We start from the raw sequence: 17083 nt of genomic DNA, 5'->3' as shown, positions 1-17083 counted from the left end.
TGCTGGATGTAGATAGCAAGGGGGTTGGTTCTTCTGCTATTGAATGCATGTTCAGATATGCAAGACTGAAACAACGAATCTGCTGGAACATTCAGGTCAAAAATATCACCTTCAGAGTCTAATCAGCTTGACACTGACTGACATTAAGATTTGCTGGGTGCTTGTTCCCATCCAGCAACCCACAAAACATCCACCAAAGGAGACATCTGGTGTGGACTGACTGGAATTACGTGTGGGTGATTTTCATGCCATTTTGGAGATGAAATGGCAGCCAGAGCACCGAAAATAAACAAATAAAATTTGCATGTGAATTCTGTGATGAAAATATTTTTAGAAAATCAACCAATGTTAAATTGGCTGAGATGCTGAATACAGATTTCAATTGGAGGGGCATTATATAAAGCCACAATCTCTATTAAATTCATATACATTAACAATATAAATACTTATCTATGTAACTTTTCAGTGGAAAAGATAATAGAAAACAATCCCATGCAAAATGAGCAATTTAATTGATAATTACAATGGAAAAAGGCAGCTTCATTCCATATGGTTACCTCTCTATTCCTGCTTGTTGTTATGATATCCAGAACTGATTTTTGGTCACCCCATGTATCAATGTTGGTGAGATCATAGACACAGTAAGAAATTGTCCCCATTGTCCAATATATTTTCTTTTGTTTCTGCACCAAAAAGTTGAACATCTACAAAATAAAGTTAAATTAAAGTATTAAAAAAAGTATTCAATTAAATTTGATACAATTTTTAAATAAAGGTTTGAACTGGTTTGATTTCAATTAGAGTCCATTAAACATCTTCTGAATGAACAAAACAATTAGTCTTTAAAATCTCCCAAGTGATTGACTGGGGTGTAATGAAACTAATATTAATGACGAAGAAGTTGGACAAAAGTAAAACCTAGAGCTGCTGTGATAATGCAGACAATTATTGTAAACATTTTAGGGCAAATTGTGCTGAATAATGCAGCTACAAATAGAAATTTTACTGATAAGGCACATATGAATGAGGCAAATCATGGATATTAGAATATTTACAAAGGTGTGTGTTATGAACTAGCCCACCTTCACAAGAAACTCTAATATCCATTGAGATGATTTGTACTTAAAATTATTGACTCTTTAAATAAATAGTCCATCCTCTTGTACACTTTAATAAATAATATCTTCATATTTCATTTAAAAGTCACAATGTACTGACCTCCAAATCTCCCTCAGCTGCTGCAAGCTTTAATGGAGTGTAGCCATCATTATTCACAATGTTCTCAAGACTTGGCTGTTGTTTCTCAGACACAAGCGATGTGATGAGATCATACATGGAATACTTCTGTTTTTTTTCTGATTGTGTAACCAACACATGAAGTACTGTATTACCTGTCCAAGAGAATTCTATTATACAAACGTAGTTTGTTCTCGAAAGGGAAATTGAGAAACTAAAATGTAGTCATTTCCTCCGTTTTGAAACAGGTTGGGCATAATCTGAATTATCACAGTATATATGAACTTTTGATAATTAGTGAGCTCTTCTGTCAAACTGAAAACCCAAAGCTACCTTAATATGTTTAATGGTTAATTCAGGTTAACTTGAATATGGTTTAACCGGACACAATTATTCCCATGTGGGATTGTAGCTAGATTTTCACTTTAGAAATCGATGTGTGTACAGGCAAAGAAATATGAATTCTGATCTTTCAATTATACAAAGAAGGTTTATGTTTATTGTCACAGATGATATTTTACTTAGATTTAAATTTAAACCATGATATGAAATTTTGCTTTTACGGAATCACAGAACTGTTATAATCCAACATGTCTACAGTGGCCCTCCAAATAAGTAATTCACACAGTGTCATTCCTCTACTGTGACCCTGCACATTTTTCATTTTCAGAAAGGAACCTATGTCACTTTTGAATGTTTCAACTGAACTTGCCTCTACCAGTTTCACATTGTACATTTCAGGCCTTAACTACTCAATGAATGAAAGAGTTTTATCTCACGTCACTTTTGCTTTTATTAACTAATTACTTGAAATAATTAATGACTGCAAAATTTAGATGAAGGGCAAAACATATAGTTTAGAATACCATTAAGAACAAACAAAGATAAAATAAATATGTTGTCACGAATGATGTCAAGCTTAACTTTAAAAAGCATTACATTTTTTTCAAAGAGACTGCTGGGATGAGATGGCTGTCTGTCCTGTAAGGAATGAATGAACATAAGGGCCCACATTCCCCAGAGTTTGGAAGGATGAAACATGATTGCATTGAAATTCTTAAGCGCTTGAGAGGGCAGGGATTTACTCCTTTCTAGGGAATCTAGATTTAGGGTTCATTATGTCAGCATAAAAGGGCTAAGGTGAGGAGAAATTTCCTCACTCAATGAATTGTAATGAGTTGGGTAGCTCAGTTGGCTAATGTGTGTTTGGGAATAATGTCATGTCAGGTGGGTTCACTTGCTGTCTGGGCTGAGGTTTCCCTTTCCCTAAAGCTGAACACAATGGTAAACCACAAAACCTGCTCAGGAAAACAGCTCAGGTAGTTAGGAAAAATACATATGAGTTAGAAGTTCAGACATGATCTAATTTACTGTTGGAACAGGCTTGAGAGGGAAAAATGCCTCATCCTGCTTCTATTTTTGAATTTCCATTTCTGACACATCAGAAGAGGATAAGATTATAGGACATTATGATCACTCTTCATTCCAACTTGATAAGTTGCAGTGAAATATTTCCTGTTCCAAAGAAAGAAAGAGGGAAGTACTGCATAGTAATCATTATATTTTCACCAGGATAGAGGGAAGAATATTTTGTATCTGTCCCTTTTTGAGAGGTAAAAAAGAATCTCACAAGTTGATGTTGCCAGGAATGGAGGATTTGAGTTACTAAATAGGCTTGGAAGATTTTTATAGGAGTAGGAGGTTGAGGGTTGACCTTATAGAGGTTTATAAAATCACGAGGGGCATAGATAAAGTAAATAGCAAGAGTCTTTTCCCTTAGGTAGTAGAGTTCAAAACTTGGGAGCATGTTTTTATGGTGGGAGGAAAAGATTTAAAAAGGACATGAAGGGCAATGTTTTTTACACAGAATGTGCACTGAACTGCCAAAACAAGTGATAGATGCAGACACAGTTACAACATTTAAAAGACATTTGAATAAGTACATGAATAAGAAAGGTTTGGAGCGATATAGGACAAATGCAGGCAAGTGGGACTAGTTTAGTTTGGGAACATGTTCGATGTAGACTTGTTGGATGGTAGTGTCTGCTTCCATGACTCTGTAAGTTCTGTTTCAAACTTCTGCTTACAAGAGTAGCTCAAGAGCTGGGAATGCTGACTTCCCAAAGCTTGTCCGCTATCCAAAAGGCACAAGTCAGGAATGTGATGGAATATTCCCTAATGACCTGATTGCGTGCAGCTCCAACAACACCCAAGAAACTTAGCACCATACAGGACACAGCAGTCTGCTTGATTAGCACCACATCCACATCAATCCCTCCACAACATACGCTCATTAGCAACAATGTAGACTATCTACAAGATGCACTAATGAAGTTCACCACGGTTTCTTAGACAGCACCTTCCAAAACTACAATTACTGTCATCTAGAAAAACAAGGCAGCAGATATATGGAAACCACACCACTTGCAAGATTCTCTCTAAGCTACTACCATCCTGACTTGGAAATATTTCATTTTTGCTTCACTGTTGTTTGATCAAAATCCTGGAATTCCCTCATCAAGAGCATTGTGGGTCAACTTACACCACATGGACTGCAGCAGTTCAAGAAGGCAGCTCACAATACCTTCTCAAGGGCAGCTAAGGACAGGAAATACATGTTGGCCCAGAAACATTCCACAAATGAAGAAAAAAATGGAAATAAGGCTCTAACAATCATCAATTCTCCTGCTTCCCGGATGCTGCCTGACCGGCTGTGTTTTTCCAGCACCATACTCTCCACTCTGATCTCCAGCATCCACAGTCCTCACTTTCTTCTAACAATCATACCCCAAGTTTATACAAGTGCCATGTAGTACTTTTTTGTAATTTTCCCTATATAAATCTGTTACCTCTTATGTTAAGGCATATTGGCAAATAGTGCTGGCTTTATAAGAGTAGAGATACCCACATCTACTAAGAAATGGACTGAGATGACACCTGCGAATTTCCTTATGCTCAAAAGGATAAATTTAACATGTTAATTAGGAATAGATTTGAATGCAGATTCCAGAGGTAAAAGATCAGTCTTTAATCTATTGCCCAATCTTTGGTATCCAAACCACTTGGAGTGTTATGTGTGTATGACTCCATTAAACAATGCACTTGATAATGTAACAGAAGGAAGTGGGATTCAGATATGTCACCAATCCACTTAATTGAATTCCATCCTCCTCAAAAGTCATCATCAGTGAGCAGAAGCTTCAGTCCAGAGAGCGCCCCATTATATTTTTTAATGGCATGGCAGGAAACCATGCTATCTGTTATAGTCTAGCTCCCTTTAACTTCACAGAATCACAGAGGTGTTACAGCACCAAAGGAAGCCATACAGTCCATTGTAAGCATACCATCTCTTAAAATGAACATCAATATCTACTTTGAATCCTCCTGCTTTATCACTATACCTCTGCACATTATTTCTATCCAACTTATCATCCAATACCCTGTTCAATGCATCAGTTGAACCAAACTCCACCACACTTCCAAGCAATGCATTCTGTACCTTAACTACTCACGAAGTTAAAATATTTTTTCTCACCTCAAATATGCTTGTTTAGCAAATTCCTTTCAATCTGTTTCTTTTGGTTCTCAATTCTTTTACCTGTCTGGCATGAGGACTGAATAGTGGTTAGCTTCTGATAAAATGTGATTTTTCTAAAGTCATTCTGTTTTTAAAGCAATTTTTAAAAACACATCTGTGAACTTTACATTGTGGTATGTAATTATTCCCAAAATTCCATTTTTGGGGAGGAACCTTCAATGAATCCAGAGGTAATAAAAGGTTGACATTCACCAAATCGAATCTTTCTAATATTGTTGTGAAAGACGTACAAACTTTTATATGAAATGAAACTTGTGCAAGGTTGTTGTCTTTATGATGAGCTCAGAATGGTTTTAAGCAAACAAAATACTTCAAATCTATTTATTAGTCACAATGGTAATTCATAGGGTTACAGATCTGTTGAGGGGAACAATATAAGTTCTCAATGATAATTACACATGAAGAAGTTCAAAGGTTTGGTAGTTTGTGAATGGTAGAATACTTACCTAAGGAATCCTGTGCCTCTAAGGGCGCACTATGCTTGATAAGAGTTCTGACAATTTCTTCATTGCCAATACATGCTGCAAATGACAACAAATATTCACCTGTAGACAAGAAAAAAAATGTGATTAAAACTCTTATCATCAATATGAGGAGGGTTCGACAGTAAAATTGTTTCTACTGCTGTTCTGTTTTTCTTGTGGATGTTCCTAGATATTAGTCATCAAAACCATGGCAAATCAAGAACATTTCTATGCAGTGTGTATAAAGCATTTAACACAAGTTAGTATACATTTATAATATCTAATGGGAACACACTAATAAACATAACTAGAATGTTGCCAATTGATAAATAAGATGTAGTGACTTCAAACCAATATATCTACAATGTCACGGAGAGTTGTCAGGTACCAATTAATGCATTTATATCAGAGTCCACTCCCATGGTGTTTGATTCTTAATGTTAGAAACAGGTCTGTTAGTGGCTAACACCACAGTTCCATGTATTATAAGATTTCTTTATCAGCAAACTTGTAAATAGCACCTGAGGTAGTTATTCACTTAGTGCTGAAATAGGGCATATCAAAGCCATCCTATGGGATGGTGCTTACTCTGATCAGATCAGTTATCCTAGTCACTATATATCATGCAAACTCTCTATCACATAAATGGGCAGTGTGATATTTCAGTACTTGGCTGAAGCTAGGAATGTAGCCCATTTTTCCCAAGATAACTGGATCATATCAAACAGAAAATCACTTTCACTGTTCACAAATGCAAGGTTTATCCATACCCAGGACCTTGCAAATCTCACACCACAGCATCCAACATTAGACATGATTCACAACTTGACAAAATTCACCAAATAATCCCAAGTATGCAACGAATTACACTGACGATCAATTTAGGCTTGTCAGTCAGGCTCACAGTACAGCCACTTGTATGTCCTAGGAAAAAGATGTACACATACACTGCCTGTTTAAAAATAGGTCACAGCCAATCACTGGTTCATTTTCCAGGGCAATGTCTTGACCAATCAGCGCCAACCTGTTTGGTTTAAAATTTAAACAAACTCTTGGCAGTTAACTGTCAGTTTTTATTAACTGGTGCATCTACACATCAATGTTTCTATAAATCTGAGTCCACTTGCTAACTAGTCAACACTGTCCTCTCATCAATACGTTTTTGCCTTTACATTGGTATTCTTGTTTTTTCCTCAGCAATACTCCCAAATTACCAACTTAATTGACTAAAATACGGATCACACCAATTTTGGACTAGAGATAAGTAAACTGGGACCATTATGTGGATGAGTGCTTTCTTAATATATCTTAGTGATCTGGGTACCAATTTAAGATGACTGGAAAAAGAATAAATGGTGACATGAGGACTATTTATGCAGTCTGCATTTAAGATATAGAATGCACAGTACGAGTGTACATTGGTGACAAATACAATGGAGCTTTCAAATTGGTAATGGATAAGCACCTGTATGGAAAAAAAAAGCATTGCCGGAAAACTGCAAAAGTGTGTGAGGCATTGCTCCTGTAAAGAGGCAACATGAGCAAAATAAGATAAATGGCATCCTATTATGCTGTGGCTATACAATGATTCTATGACTCACATGTTCACTTTTTTGTTAATGGACCTGAGATTGCTTCCAATCAAAAGTGATAACATTGGTTTAAGATGTACTACACACATCATTCTTGATAAGTTAAGGCACCTAGATTTTACTATTATTTCAAAGAAAAGCATTCACTGTTGATTATGTTCTTACATAAAACTAATGTAACTCCCCTACAAGTTATTGAAGATGACTACCTGTTTATTCAGCAATTCTAAACCGGTTAGGGAAATTCACTAGAATACATAATGCAGATGTCATTTTCAAACAACTTTGAGTGAGAATGAACAATAACAAATTACGGAGGATACACTGAAACATTACACTCATTAATAGGCAGATGAAGAGGTTACAGTTATGTAAGACTATGCACCCCTCTAGAAATCTGCTATAATACTTCAATAATTTATCTCATCTTAGTTCTGAGAAAATAAAAGTGAATTTACCATAATAACACTGACATTCCTCTCCAGGGACAAAGCAGGAACCGGTTGCACGTGCATTTACCACATCTGCACCTCGGTTCAACAGTTCCTTAACCATTTCCACGTCTTGTTTCAGGACAGCAATATGCATGGGGGTCTCACCTAGAGGGTGAAGGAAAATTGAAAAGTGATACTAGAAATAGTTCATTCATGCAAACAGAATAAGAAAGACCTCTGTACAATATATTAAAGTAACTGGGCCTTCTGTATATTACATGAACATTTTCTGACCTCTATTTTGTGTAGTATTTCTCGATGATCTTCTCATTCAGAAAGGTGGCTCAGATCTACATCATACATCACTTACTGGATATTGCTAATGTTACCTTTTGGATTATCTATCAGTAATTTTACAACAGTGTTGGACAAGTTCCCCTAAATCAGTAACATGTCTCTACTGGATAGAAATGCAACAACAGCCCCTCCCTTTCCTCAGCTCATCAACACTTGGTTTCCTTCCTAGGTGAATCTAAGAAATTATTACTGAACCTGTTACACAAATTGTGTTTTTTTTTGTTGAGAATTTAAAGATCAGATTATAATGACCAGTCTATATTCCCCATTGGTCCCAATTGTTGTTATGCTTAAAATAGTTGAAGTTGCAAATTTACACATTACCATTAACCCTTGTTTGTTCTTTCAAGCATTGTAATTTGGGCAATTTATTGGCAGATAGCAATTTCTGTATAAAGGTGTTTGCACAATGCTGATAATTATTTGCACATTTAATAATAAACATACATTTTTTTGTAAATGAATTTTGAAATAAAGTAAGTGTACTTACAGGACTTTTGAATTAGGAAATTAACATTTCTGTGCTCCTTACACTTAATGCTAATAAGTATTAAAATCCAAGATATTTTACCTTTGTACATGTCAGATGTCATGGGTTCATTGATGAGCGATGGGATCCTATCCAGAATTAACTCTGCAATTTCCTTATTGCCATTGAACAAAGCTGAATGCAGTATTGTTTCTTCTAAATTCCCTTTAAATGATAAATTTGAAAATTAGATTCTGAACAAATGCGCATAAGAATATCAAAAAAAATTAGAGCTAAAGAACTTTTCACACAGGACATAATTCATCCCACACTGTCTCTGCTAGCTTTTTGGTGATGTAATCCTTAACTGTTCCACTGTTCTATTTTCTCCATAGCACTGCATCTTCCATTCCACCTTATTTAAGTTCTTGTCCTTTTAAAGATACAATAGCTTCCACCTTAATTCCTCCATGTCATAAATAAATGTGTTCTAACAACTCTCTTTTTGATGCAAAGATATTTTTCCTAATCTCTTTCCTTCTCAGTGTCAATTTCAAATTGATGATCTCCTATTACTGATGCATCAACTATGGAAAACAATGTGGCTGCATCCACTTAACGGAAAGCTTTCTGAATTTAAAACTTAATTAAATCTGAAGAAATACATAGAAGCACTTAAAGATCCCTTGAGTTTTGGGAAATCAGCAATGAAATAAATTTGCACAGTTGCGCTAAGCAACTGAGACTTATTTTAAAAATTAATTCTTGGACTATGTACTTCTAACAGGGTCAGCATGTATTATTATCTGTCTCTCAACCCCTTGAGAAAGTGATGGCAAGCATTCTTTTGGAACTGTGGCAGTGTGGTGAAGAGACTATCAATATGTTGTTCCTGTATTCTGACCAAGTAATGATCAAGCAATATCAATATATATCTAAGTGGGTAGTGGTGATTAGAGAGGAACTTGGAGGTGAAGATGTTCCCTACATCTGCAGTTCTTCTCCTTCTAGGTGATGAACATTGTGGTTTTGGAAGGTGCTTTAAAGAAGACCTGGCATGTTAATATAGTGCACCGTGTCTTGTTAACCGCTGTAGCTAAAGCGTACCATCGGTAGATACAGTGAGTATTTAAGGTGATGGATTGGTGCTAAGCAAGCAGATTGATTTGTCCTAAGGGATGGTGTCAAGCCTCCTGAGTGTATGGTTGGAGCTGCACTCATTTCAGTAAGTGAGGAATATTTTTTCAGATTCCTGACTGTTTTGCAGATGTTAGAGGAGCTTTAAGGACTCCGGAGGTGAGCCACTTACTGCCAAATGCCCAGTCTCTATCCTTTTCTCGTTACTGTGGCATTAATGTGACTGTTCAGTTCTAGACAATGTTGACCTCCAGGAAATGGATTCTGGCTGTATCAATGACAGTAACACCATTGGTTGTCAGGGGATTTTTAGAGTCTTTCCTGTTGAGAAGTGATTTATTTATTTATCAAGAAGAGGGCCGAAAACATCAGCTTGCTGAACAAATTTGCAAATGTTTGAATGTTTTTAATGTTGCCGTTTGTAAGTTTCCTTACAGAAGATGGCAGAGCACTGTGACTGTGCTGAGCCTAACCTGAAAACCTCAGTCACTGCCAAATAGATATCCCAACTTCTGTAGTATAGTTGGTGAGATCTGTGCAGATCTAAACAGAACATATGGCAAAGGGGCAAGGTTCTCTATAATCATTAGGAGAAAGTGAGGACTGCAGATGCTGGAGACCAGAGTTGAAATGTGGTGCTGGAAAAGCGCAGCAGGCCAGGCAGCATCCGAGGAGCAGGAAAATCCCTTGTAGAGGGAGGAGGAGAGCTTCTTCAAGGTAGGCATCAGGGTGATTGTCCTGCTCTTCTGATGCTGCCTGGCCTGCTGTGCTTTTCCAGCACCACACTTTTCAATTATGATGCATTAGTCAAGGTGAGTTAATTCTATGTCCACAAATTGTATTGTCTGTATATTTTCATCATTAATGGTTTTTTCCTCTTAGAATGTCACAGATTTAGATATTTGCCACTTTATAGGCTTAAAATAGATTAACAAAAAGTGTATCTTTCATCTTATTTTTTGAGGTACATATCTCAGATAATCGGGATTTTATGCTAAAGAAGCAAATATATTGTGTAACTGCAGAATGTAGCCTACAAATCGAATTATCTGTCTGAAAGAGGTCACTCTTTGATTGGTGATTGTTGCAAGGAAACATAAGGACCAAAGCTCAACAACTGACCCTGTCAAACCCTGTGGGGCAAAGTGATGAAAAAGATTTCCTATGATTCTCCATAAAGTGAGATTGTAATCTGAGTTGAGACTTCAAGCTACATCATTCAAGATGAGTTTATATAGGACAGGATTGAAGGACTATACATAGATCCATTAATCTAGACTACACTGATGTATCTATTCAGTGGTAGCAAAGGAATGTCACTGGCCAACATTTACAAATGCATATGTCACCAGCTTCTTGACTAGTAAGTTATAGGAAAAGAAAGGCAAAATAAAAGCTACTAAGTCAAGAGTAAATTTTTAATTTATAAACTTTTAATTCTAAAGGACATACCTCGAACGTAAGGGTCAAAATCTTCACTTGTCAATAAGGCTTTCATACTGATGGTATCATTTGTGTGAGCTGCTTTAAAAAACTCACTGCCATGTCTGTGAAGAAAAAAAAAGCATTGTTACATTTATTCAAAGAAAAACAAACATTTAAACCTATAAAATTCATGACTCGCTGGGTGACTCAAATATTCATACTTTCCACCTGATTTAAAAGTTTTACTTTAGCCTGACAAAGGTCAACATTTCAAAACTGATAATATCTGACTAAAACTTTACTCACACGTTTATCAAAATGTGCTGATAACCCTCAGGTATCAAGGTTTTAGTTTAGTTTGCTCTGAATGTTTGAACTGGTTACTGATTTGAAGGTATAATCACTTTATTAGTTAGCACGAACAGAGCAACTACCACCATTTGTCCACTATCTGTCAAAAGTCCAACAGCTGTAGTGCAGGTGAACACTGACCACATTTTAATGTTTTTTTGCTTGATATAACTATTTCAGCTGAAAGATTTAAAATTATTCAGGATTTATACATTATGTGCCATATTTTGACTTTAAATTATGGTATAAAATGACTGATGGTGAATGTGAAGGGCTTAAATATTTCTGATTCTTATCTCTATTGAAAAAGTTCAATAGATAATTTAAGAGCAGGACAGCCTGCTGGGGTTTGGTTTAGCTCAGTGGGCTGGTTTTCTAATGCAATGTGATGCCAACAACATGGGTTCAATTCCTGCACCAACTGAGGTTACCATGAAAGACTCTCCTTTTCAACCTCTACCCATACCTGAGGTGTGGTGACCCGCAGGTTAAACCACCACCCATGAGAGAACAGCCCTAAAGTCTGGTAACACTATGGTGATGTTTAAACCATGGTGTGGTGGCAGATTCTGCCAGGCTCTCTAGACTAGCTTGTGATGCCTTGTGTAATGATTTAACTGGTTAACTCACCATTCCACACTTGCAGGGAAGTTTGATATCCTCAATGGCCCATGAATCCAAAGCCATAAAATAACTCATTTGAGGTCCACACCCACGCCATTTCTTGGCAGATTAGAATGTAAATCATTGAAAGTATCATGTGATCATTGATGACAATCCTCCTTGCTTACTTTCCACTTCCTTGAAGGTAGACACCTTCTTTAAATTCTTCCAACTGATGGGTTATAGCTTCCAATTTTAAGCTAACCCAATAACTTTGGGCAGGTTTAGATTGGGTGCTTGATTTCCAACTCATCTACAGTTCTGCTCCATCCACAGGATCTTTCTGAGTAAGAACGGTTTAAACTCAGGGTTCAGGTTTATGTTTTATATGACTGCCACTGATACTTGTCAGACACTTTATTTAGTATTCACTTCATTTTGGATGTGCCAAATATGGTGTGTAAGTTGGTCAGAAAGTAGGCATGACGATATGGTAAAGCTGGCGGTTTGGCCATGCCCAGTTGCAGGGATTGAAGGATGGAAGAGAAATGTGCCTATGGGGCATGCAGGGACCTTGTAAAGACACTGTTATTACATAACGGCACAGGGAAAAAAGTGGTGAGCTATAGTCACCAGATACCAACTCTGACTTTCATGTAAGCCAGGAGCATGATGGAATACTCTCCACTTGCCTATATGATTCCAACAACACATAAGAATCTTGACACCATTCAGGGCAAAGTAGCCTGCTTGATTGGCACCACATCCACAAACATTCACTTCCTCCACCACTGACACCCACTAGCAGCAGTGTGTACAATCTACAGGATGCACTGTAGAAACTCACCAAAGCTCCTAAAATAGGACCTTCCAATGCAAGATGATTTTCATCTATAAGGGCAAGGGCAGCAGATATATGGGAGCACTACCACCTGCAAGTCCCTCTCCATCATTCACCATCCTGACTTGGAAACATATTGCCATTTGTCCAATGTCACTGGGTCATATCTGGGAACTCCCCCCGATGATGTTCTGGGTGTATCGACACCAAATGGTTTACACAGTTCAAGAAGGCAAATCACCAACACTTTGTGAAGGACAAACAGAGATAGGGAGCCAGCGATGCCCATATTCCAATGAAGGAACAAAAATAACAAAATGCAGTTTCATGGAAACGAGGTACCATAAAGACAAATTTGAACTTATTTCCTTGAGGTCAAGAATCTGATTTCCATTGTGCCATATTTCCCAACATGTTTTTTGCCATTGACAATGCCACTTCAGGGAGCAGAAAATCTGGCCCAATGTGTCTATGGCCAGTTCCAGTGAGGCAGGCAGCACTAAAAAACATTATGATGCCTTCTTACTTCCATGGTCTCAGCGTGAAGCTGCACAGACCCTGAATCCTCATCAAGGGGATGAGAAGAAATTTGTTGAATGTAGTCTGCTGTTCTGAAAAATGATTTGGCCCTCTTAAAGAGATGCTGAATTTAATGAAAAGGGGCTTGCTTCTCAATAGAGCAACAGGGCAGGGAGAAAGCTCCCAGATTCACTGATGTGTTGCTGGAGGACTCAATCATGGAGGTGGACCATAGGAGAGATGTCACATTGTCGTGGGGAGATAGGCAGCCCTCAAGGTATACAGTTTTAAGGGAAAAGACAGGCATAATAAAACAAGGAGTTTTGACAGGAGTATGATGTTGAGAAATTTTAATTGCCTCATAAAGATGGGCATTATCAGTGAATGTTTATTCAAAGAACATTTTCTATCCACTGTGCCTTCAACCTTACACTCCAGTGAATGCCCCGCCCAGATTACTCACATATCAGAAATCTTCAGGACTAAAGACTCATGTCTAACATTCAGATTCTTCACTTCAGCCATGTACATGTTCTCCTGATGACAGCCCTGCACCTACCTCTCACAGCTTCCAGCTCTTCAGCTAAGGCAGGAACATAAAACTGAACAGAGCCATAGAATCACCAACATTCTGCCATCTCCCTTTGACCACTATAAAAGATGGCAAAATAAAACCATCTCATCCCAAGCCTGATGGTGGTATGCAACATGGGCCTGGCTGTGACAGAGTCTATAACATTCAGCATCACTGAAAGCATGCAAGGGGATGGTATGATATTCCCTTATGCACGTCACCATTTCTTCTTCATCCTCATCATGTATATGGCGAGTTACTGAGTATAAGTGGACTGCAGCTGGCCAGGCCAACCAGGGTGATATCAGAAATAGATTCCACTATGACACCTAGACGAGGACTTTGATCAGGCAACTTCCAGGATAGCACTGCTGAAGATACGCACCATGCTACTAAATGAATTGGAAGGCATCCCAGACAGCCCCTTGTCACTTACAGAGAGGAGCAGAGAGGAAACTGGCTCCAATGTGACATCAAGCATTGCATACAACTTGGTGCAGGCCAATGTAAACTTAGAAACAGTGAACGGGCAGCTTCTTTCTGTTTCGACTCTGACAGGAGGAGCTGCTGGTAAGCCCAACTACTCCCTGAGCCATATTAAAAGTTTAAACATTTTACTTAATCATTAATATGGTCAAATTGTTTCTCTTTATTACTGTTATCCAGAACAAAAGAGATCTTTGCCAGATTTCTTCAATAAATTCAAACAACTTGGTTATTAGAAATGAATTTATTCTTTAAACAACTGGCAATACAGGTCACTAACTAAGATATGATGCAGAAACAAACTGCATACCCATAGTCCTTCACAAACACTTTCATACAGAGAAGACGAAATGTTACAGCTCCGTGAACGTAATGTGGTTTTGAAAATAATAGACATTGAAAGGAACAACATTCTCGAAGGCAGGGCCCGAATGCAGAAAATATAATGGGTTGATTTCTCATTGTTTCTTTGTTTATCCATTGTTGAGATCTGTTACTGACAGTCACGGAATGATGGAAGATCTTCAAACCAGATTTCACATTCAAATGGGAAATAGTCAGGAGTCCTAAACTTTTAATCTTTATCAGAATTTTACAAACTTCTTCACTGAGATAGAAACAGCATTTTAGTTGATTTTGCCTTAAAGAATTACCTCTTATGGACTGAGAGATAACATGGCTTTTCCTTGTAAGGCCCTGCCCCTGTAGCACTGTCAGACCTAGGTGTGTACTAATAAAGCAACTTTAGAGTTTGCTGCTGAACAATAGTTTCAAGAGTTTTTCCCAAGTCTATTTATCCAACAATTAGGCCATAAAACATCTCTAATTTCTTCTTACAGGGCTCTGCTGGACACTCATTCTACAAAGTCAGTTGATATTTGTAAACAACTAATAAACAATTTTCTCCTTGATATTTTAATGTTTTATTTGCAACCCAGTAAAGGTGAAACAGTCCCATATAACAGTTTGTCATAATCCATAAATATATGTGTTTTCTTAACATCCCAAATATCTCAGTCAGTGAAAGTGTTGCTTGGGCAAACTGATGCTCTGCTCCTCAATCTTTTCTGTGGTTCTGGGATCTTCAATATATAGTCTTGTGTCTCATTGATGATAGCAGTTGGGGACTGGTGATTGGGAGGGCAGTAAGGGCTTGGGATAGTTAATCAGCAACATGCTTAATGGATAGCCTTGTCTCCCAGCAGCCTCTTGTTCTTCTTGCAGGCCTGAAAATGTTGGGAGTAACACACCACATAATCATGGTTGCTGGATGGCCTGTACTCACAAATGTGATGCATTAAGCATAGTTGCACAAAAACTGAATGTTGCTTGAATTATAGCCTTGTGACTTCTATAGCTCTATTTATTGACTTTGAGAGTTCATAACATCACATGCCAAAAGTAGATGGAATGACAAGAAATCTAATAAATCCTGGCAAAGCCACATGCCCTATATATCATATATATAGTCCTGCTTCTCCCTCTTTGAAGACAGCATGAAGTAATCACTTTTTTTTAGTAGATAGGACTTCTACCGCCACCTTAATGTATCAATGGATGGCATACTTGAGAAGTTGGCCAAGTAGCTAGCTACTGCCTAGAAAGAACAATCATAAGAGGTTTAAGCCTCTATGGTCTTGTTGGTCACTGACAGTACCATTGTCACTCTGCTGTAAGTTGTGGCCTGAGGTAGGTAGCACAGTTTTGTAACAGCTTCCAGTTGAACCTGGTATTGTTCATAATACAGACAGCGGTATCAGAAGTGCTTTCAGAAACTCATGATGGATCGGGCCTTCTGTGGAATGTTCTCCCCTTCCTCCCTCTGTGCAGAACTTTCCTTCACTGCAGGTTTCCAATTTATTGATCCTGCTACTGACACAGATGAAGTTTGCACAGCCCCTGTACATTTTTCCAACTTGGGTGGCCAAATTCTCTGACCTCCCTGAATGGATTTAAAACTCACCAACAGACTTTCAAACGAAAACCCCAGTCCTTACACCACTTTTGCTGCAAAAAGAGGCAAAGTAAATTACAAGTGACCCAACAGCAAAGTGGTTTACTGATTCTTTAAATCGCAGCAATGGGGGGTCCCTTGTGCAGTTGAATGCGTATTCAGTTTGGAGTCATTAGCAGACTATTCACTGAACCTGAGTGGTCCAGGATTTCAGAAAAATGCATCAAACTCAGCTGGAAATACTGACCAACACCAGCAACGACGTCCCATTATGTCAATAGCACAAAAAAGCTTTTGGTCTGCAGCACTGCTCTCACAGGCAAAGCCAATTGAGGACGATTAAAATGTGCATTTTTTTCCCAGAACACTGCATACTCAGAGTTAACCTCCCATAATGATCTTCTCTATCCCATATCCTACTCTATGCTTCTTTTGTGTTTAACAGAGCACTGAAACACTATTTTAAAGGAAATATTACTTTTGACAAGTTATAAGCATTTACGCAATTTACCTTGTTGTGTCATTCATATCCATTGTGACATGCATGTGGACTTTGTCAAATAATTTGGACAGTTCGAGGTCACAGTGAAATCCTTTAAAATGAAAATACAAACGTTAGCATTTGCTTTAAGAATTAAAAAAAAGTTTGCTCATGCTTATTCTGAATCTCCCAAATTATCAGCATTATCAAGTATTCTGCATTAAGATTACTAAATGGTTCATTTTAAGGTTTAATCCATTTTAATGTGGAAAAATATGCTCACGCAACCATTTAATCAGGATGATTTTTTTTAACTTTGAATACCTTTCTGTGTGCAGAACATTAATCTATTTGATTTTGGTCTTTTTATTAATTCTAACTCACTAGATGAATTCACGGTTTTCAGTTAAAACCAGGAAAGAATTAACCACCTCTATATCTTCATTCAAATTATACTTATATTGAAATTGTGAATGTAGAATGTTTGTGTTTTAGTATGGATATTCAAAAAAGATGATTACAACAGGATGGCAGCTTTAGAAATTAAATATTCAAAGTTCAT

General features: G+C 37.5%; 1 protein-coding gene across 1 annotated transcript in view; it reads right to left on the bottom strand.

Moving 5' to 3' along the window:
- The window catches only part of LOC122555902 (transient receptor potential cation channel subfamily V member 6-like), a 36572-nt gene that overhangs the window by 14291 nt on the left and 5198 nt on the right, over nt 1-17083 (bottom strand). Inside the window, exons 2-8 of the mRNA XM_043702167.2 lie at nt 16552-16633; nt 10740-10834; nt 8253-8375; nt 7349-7489; nt 5281-5379; nt 1219-1391; nt 558-704 (exon numbers count right to left, since the gene is read on the bottom strand). Of these exons, the coding sequence (XP_043558102.1) occupies nt 558-704; nt 1219-1391; nt 5281-5379; nt 7349-7489; nt 8253-8375; nt 10740-10834; nt 16552-16586 (813 nt within the window). The 5' untranslated portion in view covers nt 16587-16633. The remainder of the gene's footprint in view (nt 1-557; nt 705-1218; nt 1392-5280; nt 5380-7348; nt 7490-8252; nt 8376-10739; nt 10835-16551; nt 16634-17083) is intronic.

This window comes from Chiloscyllium plagiosum, unplaced genomic scaffold (genome assembly GCF_037043375.1).
Source record: "Chiloscyllium plagiosum isolate Xiang-an unplaced genomic scaffold, Cpla_swu_hap1 HiC_scaffold_13, whole genome shotgun sequence".
Lineage (NCBI taxonomy): Eukaryota > Metazoa > Chordata > Chondrichthyes > Orectolobiformes > Hemiscylliidae > Chiloscyllium > Chiloscyllium plagiosum.
This window is presented reverse-complemented; position numbering and strand designations above follow the sequence as displayed.